The sequence below is a fragment of the Emiliania huxleyi genome (genome assembly GCF_000372725.1).
Source record: "Emiliania huxleyi CCMP1516 unplaced genomic scaffold EMIHUscaffold_1013, whole genome shotgun sequence".
NCBI lineage: Eukaryota > Haptophyta > Isochrysidales > Noelaerhabdaceae > Emiliania > Emiliania huxleyi.
The window spans coordinates 1-12,599 of NW_005202345.1; the positions used below are offsets into that span (position 1 = coordinate 1).

The 12,599-nt window shown below is 65.8% G+C and overlaps 2 protein-coding genes across 2 annotated transcripts; one reads left to right on the forward strand and one right to left on the reverse strand.

Moving 5' to 3' along the window:
* Positions 1-2,331: 2,331 nt before the first annotated feature.
* EMIHUDRAFT_46307 (hypothetical protein) lies at positions 2,332-3,021 on the reverse strand (the record flags this gene model as incomplete). The annotated part of the gene is made up of 1 exon (XM_005793329.1): positions 2,332-3,021. A coding segment is annotated over one exon (690 nt), but the record flags the coding sequence as incomplete, so codon positions are not given.
* A 4,842-nt stretch (positions 3,022-7,863) lies between these two features.
* Positions 7,864-11,960, forward strand: EMIHUDRAFT_317426 (magnesium chelatase H subunit; the record flags this gene model as incomplete). The annotated part of the gene is made up of 2 exons (XM_005793330.1): positions 7,864-8,142; positions 8,256-11,960. The coding sequence occupies 2 exons, from the start codon at positions 7,864-7,866 to the stop codon at positions 11,958-11,960; spliced, it is 3,984 nt and encodes a 1,327-aa protein (XP_005793387.1).
* Positions 11,961-12,599: the final 639 nt, after the last annotated feature.

The window sequence follows — 12,599 nt, forward strand, 5'->3', positions numbered from 1 at the left end:
GCGGGCGGGCCGGCGGACCGCCCTCTTTCCTTCCTCGCGAGGTCTCCGGAGTCGGGGCTCGTCCGTCGGGACGAGGAGGGGGGAGTAGGAGCCTTCGTGGGCGGCGGCGAGTCCGTCCGACGTGGCCATCGACAGGGGCGGCACGGCGCCAGCCGGGGATGTTGTGTTCGAGAAGCCGCCGGACAGGAGAAGCGCCCCGGCGCCCGTCTTTTGTGCCAGGAGGGGGTGCGAGGTGTCGAGGGAGAGCGGCCCCCCTCCCCCCTTTCACACCACCCCTCCCCACCACTCACCCGACCCCCCCACGTCCCTGCTTCGCATCTTCTGAGATTCGCGCCGTGTATACGATAGGCTGTTGCGGACTGCGCCAAGTGTGGAGCAGTGCTCGACGTCAACGTTTCGCAGGGGCGGTAATCGTGCGACTCTTCTAGGCATGCACCATGCGTTGTGGCTGTTGCAGCCGAACGTGCATGCGTGGTGTGACGCGTGGACTACAGAGAGTGAGAGTCGCAAGGAGACTCTTTGTGTTTTAGATGCGGTGTTAGAGGTGGATCTGGAAGGGTGTTTCGTGTGACGTGTGTGAGTTGCAGCGAGTTTTGTCTATCTGCGCGGCGCGATGGCGCGTCTGTGCTGTGGTCGGGCTCGCGGCGCACCGGCGAAGCCGTTCGGCAGGCGCGTCACACCCGGCGAGAAGCCGAGAGCCGCCGTGAGCGTGGCAGCCAGCATCGAAGCTCCTGGAGAGCGAGCTCCAAATGAGCGGCGGCGAACACCTGGGTTCCCTCGTTCCACAGTGAACAACTCTTGATGAATCGAAACTTCGGGGAAGGCCCTTGGCGATCGCCGTCACAAATCTGGATGCCGGGGGGGCGACCGGTATCCGCCCGCGCGCTCCGCGGGATAAATCAGTTTGTCTGTGGGAGGGTGTGGGAGGGTGTGGGTGTATTGGGCGGGGGGGGGGGGGTCTCATAGATGGCGATCGAGTGGGGCACAGATAAAGGCCTTCTGCGTGAAAACGGAACTACGGAAGTCGTCGGCCCGACTCGTACGATTAGAGAGATTACGTCCGTCCCGAATCGCCAGATCGGCAAAACTTGTGGACTGGAGGTTCTCGGCGGCACACGAAATATGGCTGAGCTCGTGGAGTACGCGGCCGCCGGCCCGTCGTCATCGTCGCAGGAGCCCGAGCCGCTCAGGCCGCCAGCCAACCCCGACTCGGCAGCTGCGCCGGCGCGACGCTCTTCCAGGAGAAGCCGCAAATCAACACACGCCCCGGAAAATCCCAGAGGCCCACCGACACTGGCCATGTTTGCAGTGCTCACCGGTTGCGTCGCCGGTATGGTGATTGCGCTGGGGACCCTCTCGAATGAGCCCCCCGCGGCCGCGGCGCAGGGCGGAGGGACTGGAGTCACTGCGCAAGGAGGGGGTGCGAAGCCTTTTTTCTTTTTGTCCTCTCGGGGGAATGTTCTCTCGGCGCCCATGGCCTTCTGAGGTTTCGTACTAATGACGTCCTTCTTGGCACTTCGGGCGTCGGTGTGTGCGTATCTGTGTGTCTAATTCCTCCGGTATGCTACATATGTTTCCGAACCGATGACCTCCCTTCAACCGCAGCGTGCCTTGCTGGATGCCTTTCCGCTAGCGGAAGGTCCCCAGTTCGAAACCTGGTCGACCCTTATACTTTTTGTTCACACCTGAGCGGGCTCAATTTTGCTCAGAATGCGCGGCGAATTCAAGACCCCCTCGCCGCGCCGATCCTCACCGCCGCGGAGGGTAAAAAACCCTGTGGGAGAAAAAACGTTCACATTGGTGACTCGCGAGGGACACGGACACTCGGCCCGTGGGGACCGCCATATGCAAACAACACGGGTTTTGAACACAGGTTTCTGCGTGAGAAAAAGGAAGGCTTTTTCGGCAATACGCGATTAGAGAGAGCGACTACAGAAAGAGTACACCGAGACCGACGCACTCTCAGAGCGCGTCTCAAGACTTTTGACGCGATTTGGACGCGCCCACGGCCTTCGAGGCAGTGGATGTCGTCGCGTCTACTGCTGCGCCGGCGACTGACTTTGTTGCGGTGGTTACGGCAGAGGCCGCCGAGGCCGCGATGGCTGCAGCAACCCGCACGGGGGACGTGGACGGGGGCTGGTCTCCCGAGGACCAAGAAATGACAAGATGCACCTGCGCGCAAGGCACAGGCTGGCGTGTGAGCTCGTGCCCCTCCCCTCCCGCCCTCCCCGGTCCCGACCCCGGTGGGCGCGCCTTGCCGCACGCTGCTCCCTTGTAGATGACATCCTCCGTTACCGCAATGAGGTGCGCTGTCTTTAACCCTGAGAGGTCCAACTTCACCTCGCCTAGCGGGTCGTCGGCGTCTAGCTTGTCCCTGTCGTAGAGGGAAAGCTTGAGCGGCGCGGCAAGCAGGGTCTTGACAACCCCCGGGAAATAAAACGTCTCGTCCCAGATCGGGTCCAGCGTCTCGTAGCGCGTTTCCGACGTCTCCTTGCGCCCTGCGAGACTAAGCCGCACGTAGGGGTCGGAGAAGCCGTTGCTGTCTGCGGATCGGAGACCCTCCGCGGAGAAGAGCCGCACAACCACCACCCCACGCCCGGAGAGTGCCGCTGGGTCAACTGGCGCCGAGCGCGCGGCTGCGAGGCCGGCGGCGAGGGCGGCCTCGGCCTCTGCGGCCGCGCGCTGCCACTTAACCTCCAAGTGGATGGTGCCTTGGATCGACAGCTCGCAAGAGAGGCTCGCCTCACGCGTGGCGAACAGAGCATCGAAGCTGACGTGCGCCATGCCGATGTTGTCGTCACGCGAGTGCTTATCCCGGTCGAAGACGGAAATGATAAGCCCATCGTCGAGCAGGTCGCGCAGCACGCCGTTCCACTGGAACGTCTCGTTCCACACGGGGTCAATGCTCCTCTTGACGGTGCTGGAGCGGCGCTGGATCGACGAGAGGTCGAGGATGACGTACGGGTCCGAGGTCCCACCGCGGTCCGCCGCCAGCAGGTGCTCGCCGCGCAACAGCGTGACGTGGACCGTGCCGCGCGCCTCGAGCTCGCCCACGTCCGCGACGATGAGCGAGCGCGCCTTGGGATGGCACGGCAGCCCCTCGGCGCACGGGCATAACACCCCTACTATCGGCGTCGCCAGCTCGTACACCACGTCGGCGGTGCCCTCCAGGCAGTACGAGCACGCCTCAATGCCCTCCTTGAGGGCGCTAGGCATGCGCGCGTCCTCGGTGAAGGCTGCAACGTGCTCGTGCGCACGCGCTCGTCGGCCGCGCTGCGTGTCCTCGCGCGCGCTCGCACGCCGTTCGAGCTCCGCCCTTGCTCCGTCGTCATCTCCGCCAGCCTCGACGTCTGACAGCTGCGCGTACCCCGCTTTTGGCTTGCGGAGGGATCGGCCTCGCGGCTGCCGCCCCGCCGCCTTGGCGTCACGGAGCCTGTTTTTCCGATCGGCCGAGCGGATGATCTGTCTCTCGCGGATGCGGCGCTCGCGCACGGCCGCTCTCAAGCGGTCGTCGTGCGCCTTCTTCTTCTTCATCAGCGAGGAGCTCAGTCGCGGCACCAGCGTGCCGCTCTGGTCGTATGCAGTGGCTTGCGCGTGGTGCATGCCCGGTCCGATCAGCGGCACTGAGAAGATAAGGAAGGGGAGGGATGAGAGGCCGTACGCCATCCGCATGTAGAAGAGCGTCGTCCAGAACATCATCTCGCTCGGGTCGTACTTCATGCTGAGGATGTGGAAGAAGCCAAAGAGCAGCAGCAGCACGACGACGTACTGGTCGTACTTCATGAAGCCGGGCAGCCGTCCGCCGCGCCGCGGCTCGGCCCCGTACTTTGCGCGCGCCGCGGCGGTGGCGCGGGCGATAGCCTCATCGTCGATGAGCTCCTTGGCGTGCGTGGCGTCGGGGTCGTCGTCTTGGCTCGCCCTCCCGCGTGTCTTCTCCTCCACCATCATCTTTACGGAGGCGCGATCTGCAAAACCGTCGAGGCTACCATCGGCGATGTCGATGCGCACGTCTTCCAGGGCCTTGATCTCGTTTGACCCGCCGTAGGCGTGGTTACTCGCGAGCAGGTGCGCCGCGTGGTGCAGCAGCGCGATGCGCAGAATCTCGAGGCTGTAGAGGTAGCCCGAGTACCAGCTGGCCTTGACCGGCGAGCAGTGCCTGTCCAAGTCGGCAAAGTTCTCCTCCAGCCCAACGGCCTCCAGGCAGCCAAACATCTTGATGGAGTGGCGCACCGCCATGTACAGCGCCGACAGGAACTGGAACCCCTTGAAGGCGAGGATGAAGCGCACGAGCTGGTACTCGTCGCGCCGGTCAATAAAGTGGTAGATGAGCGCGAAGATGAGCACGTTGACGCCAAAAAAGGGCGTGAGCTTGATCGCGAGGATTGACGCGTTCACCGGGTCCTCTGTAACCTTCCAGATCGTCGCGTCGGCCGGCTGAGTCGAGTAGAGCACCTTGGCGCGCAGCCAGGAGTAGACATTGTCGAAGCGAAACGGCGGCGCCTTTGCCCACTGCTTGATTCGCAGCTCGCGGTATTCCTTGTTGGAGCGCCCGTACGAGGCCATGATGCCCGCCTTGAGGTCATCGCTCACCTCCACCCAGGCCGCGTCCACCAGCGAGTCGACCATCCGGGTGACGCGCCGAGGCATGTCTGCCAGGCGAGCTCGAGGAGTCAAGCGCGACCGTGTGCCGGGCGGAGCACAAAAAGAAAGCACACGGTTGGGAGGGAGGGAGGTGGAGGCGCACAGGGTGTCGTCGCGCTCTCCTTGGCAACGGTGTTCACCTTAGTGAGGATCTTGTTTAGCTGCGCGTCTAGGAACTCGTCGTGCTTCTGGTCCACCTGAGGCAGGCGGCGGTGGCGGGTGGGGCGTGGGCCGCGACATGCCTGTGGGCCATGCCGGACAGGTCCGGGCTTGCAGTGCGACTGATCTCGGCGCAGGGCACCTTGGCAGCCACGGCCGAGTTGACGCTGCGAATGGACTTGCCGACGTCGCGCGCGCGGCCAAAGACTCCGCGCCGCTTGCGCACCTCAAAAGCGGGTGGGAGACGAGTGAGTTATGGAAGCTGAAGGCGTGCTACTAGGCCATGGCGAATGAGAGCGATGACGGCGCCTCTCCCTCACCATCGGGCGTTGGGGGCTCGCTTTCGGCGCTGGAGGAGAGGCCGCTCTCATCCGGCGAGGATGGGTCCGAGTAGCTGGGTCGAGTCAGCAACGCGCCACGCGCCGTAGCCGGCGATGCGTCACGCGATGCGGGATTGCTGATGATTTCGTTGGCGTCGGCCTGCGAACTGGCTCGGGATCCCCTCGGCGTGCGGAGGCGCGTAAGCCCGACGGGTGACGGCATACACACACAATTTATGCGATTGCGCCGCGCGGACGTACGAGTCCACAGACCTTGTTATAAAGAATTTTACATGTTAAGGCCACGCCAACCTCACCGCCTGGCTGGTCGCCAGCCGCGGCTGGACGCCCCTCGCGCACCTTGAGACCCTCACCGCCGCCCGCGCTCTCTCCCTGCTGCGCAGCGACGCAAGCCTGCACGGAGGGCGAGCCGACGCTGTTGTAGCGTGCCGCCGTGCCGTGGGTGGCGAGGGCGAGGCGGCGGCGCTGATCCGGCGGGCGGCGGCGCCGTGGTTGCCGGCAAGCCACTCGCTCTTCCCCGCGGCGGCCCGCGCGTGGGCGGCGCTCCTCGTCCGCTCGCTCTACACGCGAGATCCACACACGTACGACCACGGAGCGCGAGCGCGGGGGCCGGGGGGCAGCTCGACCGCGCCGCAGAACACACATCAGACACACATCGCAGCGTTCGACTTCAGCGCGTGCGTGCTGCGCTTTGCGATCACGCGCGAGACGGAGTAGCTAGGATAGGAGAGAAAAAAGTAGAACACAGAGATGGCCACAGAACGACAATGCGCGCGCCATCGGTACCTGCACTGCCGCACACAACGGTCGTCGACCCTTCGGCGACGAAAGAGAGAGAGAGAGCGAGAGAGCGTCACACACGGCGACGGGTGTAGTTCAGATCCCGCTTGTGGTGACCATGGTTCTTCACCGCGCTCACATTTTGCGGCTGCCCGGAGTTTTGCCGCGCTGCGGGCGCCGGCGGCGCTGGCGGGTTGCTGCAGACCCCGCACGCCGCCTCAGCGCAGACGGTGTACGAGCGGTACGCCTCCATCCGTCGCATCGCAACGCGCACCCTCACCAACGGCGGAGGAGGCGACCTCCTGCTCAGCGGCGGAGGAGGCGACCTGGGTGACCTGACCGCCGAGTTGCTACGGCAAGCCGCGGCAGCTGTGCAGTTGCAGGGCACGGCCCGCTGACCTAGCGCCAGCCTCAAGGCGGGTTGCCCCCTGAATCCCGGCCACTTGAGGCCGCCCAACAGGCCGCCCCCGGTGGATCCGTTCCGGACAGCGCGACGAGATCCGTTTCGGCTGAGCCACAGCGGCAGCACCGCCGAGGCGGCCGAGGTGTGCAGCACGGCGGTGCGTGGCGATCGGTAGTGCCGGCGGGCGGCTCGACTGCCGCCCTGCGCCGCGGCCGCGGGGGGCTCATCCGAGAGGGTCCCCAGCGCAATCACCATACCGGCGACGCAACCGGTGAGCACTGCAAACATGGCCAGTGTCGGTGGGCCTCTGGGATTTTCCGGGGCGTGTGTTGATTTGCGGCTTCTCCTGGAAGAGCGTCGCGCCGGCGCAGCTGCCGAGTCGGGGTTGGCTGGCGGCCTGAGCGGCTCGGGCTCCTGCGACGATGACGACGGGCCGGCGGCCGCGTACTCCACGAGCTCAGCCATTTCGAGAACCTCAGTCCACAAGTTTTGCCGATCTGGCGATTCGGGACGGACGTAATCTCTCTAATCGTACGAGTCGGGCCGACGACTTCCGTAGTTCCGTTTTCACGCAGAAGGCCTTTATCTGTCCCCCACTCGATCGCCATCTATGAGACCCCCCCCCCCCCGCCCAATACACCCACACCCTCCCACACCCTCCCACAGACAAACTGATTTATCCCGCGGAGCGCGCGGGCGGATACCGGTCGCCCCCCCGGCATCCAGATTTGTGACGGCGATCGCCAAGGGCCTTCCCCGAAGTTTCGATTCATCAAGAGTTGTTCACTGTGGAACGAGGGAACCCAGGTGTTCGCCGCCGCTCATTTGGAGCTCGCTCTCCAGGAGCTTCGATGCTGGCTGCCACGCTCACGGCGGCTCTCGGCTTCTCGCCGGGTGTGACGCGCCTGCCGAACGGCTTCGCCGGTGCGCCGCGAGCCCGACCACAGCACAGACGCGCCATCGCGCCACCACTGCGGCCGGCGAGGCCGCATCTGCGCGTGCGCCGCGATGCAAAACGCAATTTGATGCAGCATCTCCCCTTCGCCACGCCCGCGCGAGCCCGCACTTGGGTCCCAGCCCGCCGCCTGGCGCGCGGACGCTGCACCACCGCCAGCCTGCCGGAAACCGAGTCCTCGCACAGCCCAGCCGCACCCGCGCTGACGCCGCCCGCTCTGCCGCTGCAGGCACGGCACTTTCGCAGCACGCGTTGACGCCCGTGGCGTCGCGCTCAGCAGCCTCGTCCGGCCTCGAGTCGGTCCTGGCGCCGCTGCTCGAGCAGCAGCAGCAGCAGCAGCAGCAGCAGCAGCGCCGGTGAGCCCCGCGAGCCCTGATCTCCCTGCGCAGCGCCACCGCCAGCCCAGCCCTCACGCGCGCGCCGCGCGCTAGTCGCCCAGTCTGCGCCATTGCCAGCGCGCGGCGCCGTCGCTCCAATATTCACCGGCGCCTCTCCCTCCGTCGACGCGCGGCTCACATCAACCTCCCTCGGCTGCCTGCAGTGCGCTGCGCGCGCCGTCGGCCGCCATGGTGGCGACGGGCGGCATGGGAGGGGGGCTCTTCACGCAGTCCAACCCGGAGGACCGGAGGGTGGTGCCGGACGAGCCGGGCGACCGTCAGATCTTCAAGGTCGTGTACGTGGTCCTCGAGTCGCAGTACCAGTCGTCGCTCAGCACGGCGTGCAAGCGGATCAACGCGGGGCAGGAGAAGGTTGCCGTCGAGTGCTCGGGCTACATCCTCGAGGAGCTGCGCGACCCGGCCAACTTTGAGCAGTTCAAGAAGGACGTGGCCGACGCCAACATCTTCATCGGCTCGCTCATCTTTGTGCAGGCGCACGCCACCCGCGCGCACGGGTCCAAACGACGCCGCCGCCGCCGGCCCTCCGAGGCCGCGCCGCCACCCGCCTCACGCGCCGCCTCGCGCCGCGCCCGCCGCAGGAGCTCGCCGACAAGGTGGTGGAGGCCGTCGAGCCGTACCGCGAGACGATGGACGCGGTCTGCGTTTTCCCGTCGATGCCGGCGGTGATGCGCCTCAACAAGATTGGCTCCTTCACGATGGCGTCGATGGGCCAGTCCAAGAACGTGATGCTGGACTTCATGAAGAAGAACAAGCCGAGCGGCACCTCGTTCCAGGACGGCATGCTGAAGCTGGTGCGCACGCTGCCCAAGGTGCTCAAGTTCCTCCCCGGCGACAAGGCCAAGGACGCGCGCTCCTTCATGATGTCGCTGCAGTACTGGCTCGGCGGCTCGCCCGAGAACATCGAGGCGCTGCTGCTCAACCTGGCGAGCACATACGTCTTCGAGTCCGACCTGCTCACCGGCGAGGTGGTGGAGCCGCCGACCGTCATCCCCGACCAGGGCATCTGGCACCCGGTCGCGCCGCGCGTCTTCGAGACCAACGAGGAGTACATCCAGTGGCTGCGCAACGAGCACGCGCCGACCATCGGCGTCGACCCGAACAAGGCGCCCGTGATCGGCGTCGTGCTGCAAAAGTCGCACATCAACACCAAGGACGACGCGCACTACGTCGCGCTCATCATGGAGATCGAGGCCAACGGCGGCCTCGTGCTGCCCATCTACACCGGCTCGCTCGACTTCTCCAAGCCGATCGAGGACTACTTCTTCCTCAACGGCCGCTCTGTCGTCGACACGACGATCAACCTGACCGGCTTCGCGCTCGTCGGCGGGCCGGCGACGCAGGACCACCCCAAGGCCATCGCGACGCTCAAGAAGCTGAACCGGCCGTACCTCTGCGCCGTCCCCGCCACCTTCCAGACCTTCGAGGAGTGGAAGGACTCGGAGCTCGGCCTGCACCCGGTGCAGGTTGCGCTGCAGGTTGCGCTGCCCGAGCTCGACGGCGCCATCGAGCCCATCATCTTCGCGGGCCGCGACGGCGTCACGGGCCGCTCGATCCCGCAGTCGGACCGCATCGAGACGCTCGCCAAGCGCGCGATCAAGTGGTCCAACCTCTCGGCCAAGAAGAACGCCGACAAGAAGGTGGCCATCACCGTCTTCTCGTTCCCGCCCGACAAAGGCAACGTCGGCACCGCCGCGTACCTGAACGTGTTCGGTTCCATCTTCGAGGCGCTCAAGACGATGAAGGCGGAGGGGTACGACCTCGGCGCCGAGCTCCCCACCGACGTCGAGGGGCTCGTCGACGCTGTCCTCCACGACAAGGAGGCGTCTATGGCGTCGCCGACGCTCAACGTCGCATACTCCATGTCGGTCGCCGAGTACAAGGAGCTGACGCCGTACGCAGAGGACCTCGAGGAGAACTGGGGCCCGCCCCCGGGCCAGCTCAACACGGACGGCCAGAACCTGCTCGTGTACGGCGTCCGCTTCGGCAACGTCTTCATCGGCGTCCAGCCCTCGTTTGGGTACGAGGGCGACCCGATGCGGCTGCTGTACGCCAAGTCGGCCTCGCCGCACCACGGCTTTGCCGCCTACTACACCTACATCGAGAAGGTGCTGGAGGCGGACGCGGTGCTGCACTTTGGCACGCACGGCTCGCTCGAGTTCATGCCCGGCAAGCAGGTCGGCATGTCGGGCGGCTGCTACCCCGACCGCCTCATCCAGTCGACGCCCAACCTCTACTACTACGCGGCCAACAACCCGTCCGAGGCCACCATCGCCAAGCGGCGCTCGTACGCCAACACAATCTCGTACCTGACGCCGCCGGCCGAGAACGCGGGCCTCTACAAGGGCCTCAAGGAGGTGGGCGAGCTCATCTCCTCCTACCAGGGCCTGCGCGAGAGCCGCGGCGCCTCGATCGTCAACTCGATCGTCGCCACCGCGCGGACGTGCAACCTCGACAAGGACGTCGACCTGCCGTCGGAGGACTTTGACACGGCGGAGCTCACCCTCGACGAGCGCGACATCATCGTCGGCAAGGTGTACTCCAAGATCATGGAGATCGAGTCGCGCCTGCTGCCGTGCGGCCTACACACCGTCGGCGTGCCGCCCACCGCCGAGGAGGCGATCGCGACGCTCGTCAACATCGCCTCCATCGACCGGCCCGAGGACGAGATCGACGGCCTGCCGCGCATCCTCGCGCGGTCGGTCGGGCGCGACATCGAGGACATCTACCGCTCCGCCAACGCCGGCAACCTCGACGACAACCTCCTCAGCGAGAACATCAAGGAGGCCATCCGCGCCGCCGTGCGCGCTTCGGTCGAGCGCTCGACCGACGCGGCTGGCCGCGTGACCGAGGTGAACCCGATGATGGCGTCGCTCGGCGCGGTGCTGGGCGGCGGCTCGCCGATGCTGTCCGCGCTCAAGAAGCAGGGCTTCGACAAGGTGCAGGACCCAGACCTCGAGAAGCTCTTCGGCTACCTCGAGTTCTGCCTCAAGCAGGTGGTCGCGGACAACGAGATGGGCGCCCTCATCGAGGGCCTGAACGGCGAGTACACGCTGCCGGGCCCGGGCGGCGACCCGATCCGCAACCCGCTCGTGCTGCCGACGGGCAAGAACATGCACGCGCTCGACCCGCAGGCCATCCCCACCATCGCCGCCTGCGACTGCGCCAAGGTGATGGTGGACCGGCTGCTCGAGCGGCAGGTTGCCGAGGAGGGAGAGTACCCCGAGTCGATCGCCTTTGTGCTCTGGGGCACGGACAACATCAAGACGTACGGCGAGTCGCTGGCGCAGGTGCTGTGGATGGTCGGCGTGCGCCCGCTGCCCGACTCCCTCGGCCGCGTCAACCAGATCGAGGCCATCCCGCTCGAGGAGCTCGGCCGGCCGCGCGTGGACGTCGTCGTGACGTGCTCCGGCGTCTTCCGCGACCTCTTCATCAACCAGATGAACCTGCTCGACCGCGCGGTCAAGCTGGTGGCCGAGCTGGACGAGCCGCTCGACCAGAACTTCGTGCGCAAGCACGCGCTCGAGCAGGCGGAGGAGTTTGGCGTCTCTGTGCGCGACGCGGCGACGCGCGTCTTCTCCAACGCGGCCGGCTCCTACTCGGCCAACGTGGGGCTCGCCATCGAGAATGGCGGCTGGGAGGGCGAGCAGCAGCTGCAGGAGCAGTTCACCTCGCGCAAGGGCTTCGCCTTCAACGCCGACCGGCCGGGCATCCTCGACGACAAGGCGGACATGTTCAAGTCGAGCCTCAAGAAGGTTGACGTCACCTTCCAGAACCTCGACTCGTCCGAGATCTCGCTGACGGACGTCTCGCACTACTTCGACTCGGACCCGACCAAGGTGGTCGGCTCGCTGCGCACCGACGGCAAGAAGCCGTCCTCGTTCGTCGCCGACACGACCACCGCCAACGGCCAGGTGCGCACGCTCTCGGAGACGGTCCGCCTCGACGCGCGCACCAAGCTGCTCAACCCCAAGTTTTACGAGGGCATGCTTAAGTCGGGCTACGAGGGCACGCGCGAGATCACCAAGCGCCTGCGCAACACGATGGGCTGGTCCGCCACCGCGGGCGCCGTCGACAACTTTGTCTACGAGGACGCGAACGACGTCTTCATCGCCGACGAGGAGATGCAGAAGCGGCTGCTCGAGACCAACCCGAACGCCTTCCGCGACATGGTGACGACCTTCCTCGAGGCCAACGGCCGCGGCTACTGGGAGACGTCCGAGGAGAACCTCGACCGCCTGCGCCAGCTGTACGCCGAGGTGGACGACAAGATCGAGGGCTTGTAGCGGCGCCGCCGCTGCGTAGCGTAGGGAAGGGGGGGGCGGGGGGAGAACAGGCCGTCTCCCCGCCCCGCCCCGCCGCCGCTGCCGCGCGGGCGCGCGGAGCCAGAGCCCGGGCTCCGCCGAGCGCCTCGTGCAGGCACCCACACGGCTGGAGAGAGGCGAGTTCTCTCGCCGAACCGTATACGATGGACCGGTCGCGATGCAACAACCTCTTTAAGTGTTTTGTGTCTCTGTCCCCTCTCTTAGCATTGTGGTATCAGTAGAGCCGTGCTTTTGATGTAACGCCATTCCATGCTGGTGTTTAAATTCATGTTTTCCAAACAACAAACCCCCAGTAGCTTTTCTCTCCCGGGAGAGAAGTAGAGCCACCGGCACCGGGCGCGAAGGGGGCCTTTTTTGCGTTTGACACACCTTTAGGATGCATTGCGCAACTACAGAGCTGCTGCTACAGGGAGAGAATCAGTCTGTGGGCCCGAGTGTGGACTGGTGGTTGTTATTGTTTGCCTTTTAGGTATGTAAAGAGACGGTGAGTGCAGTCGCGATGGGATAGGGGACTAGGTCCAGCCCTGGGTGAGCCGGGTTGTGACATTTGGCGATTCCGCGGCTTACTGGGTCCATGAGCCGCTCCCCGTGTGCGATTAT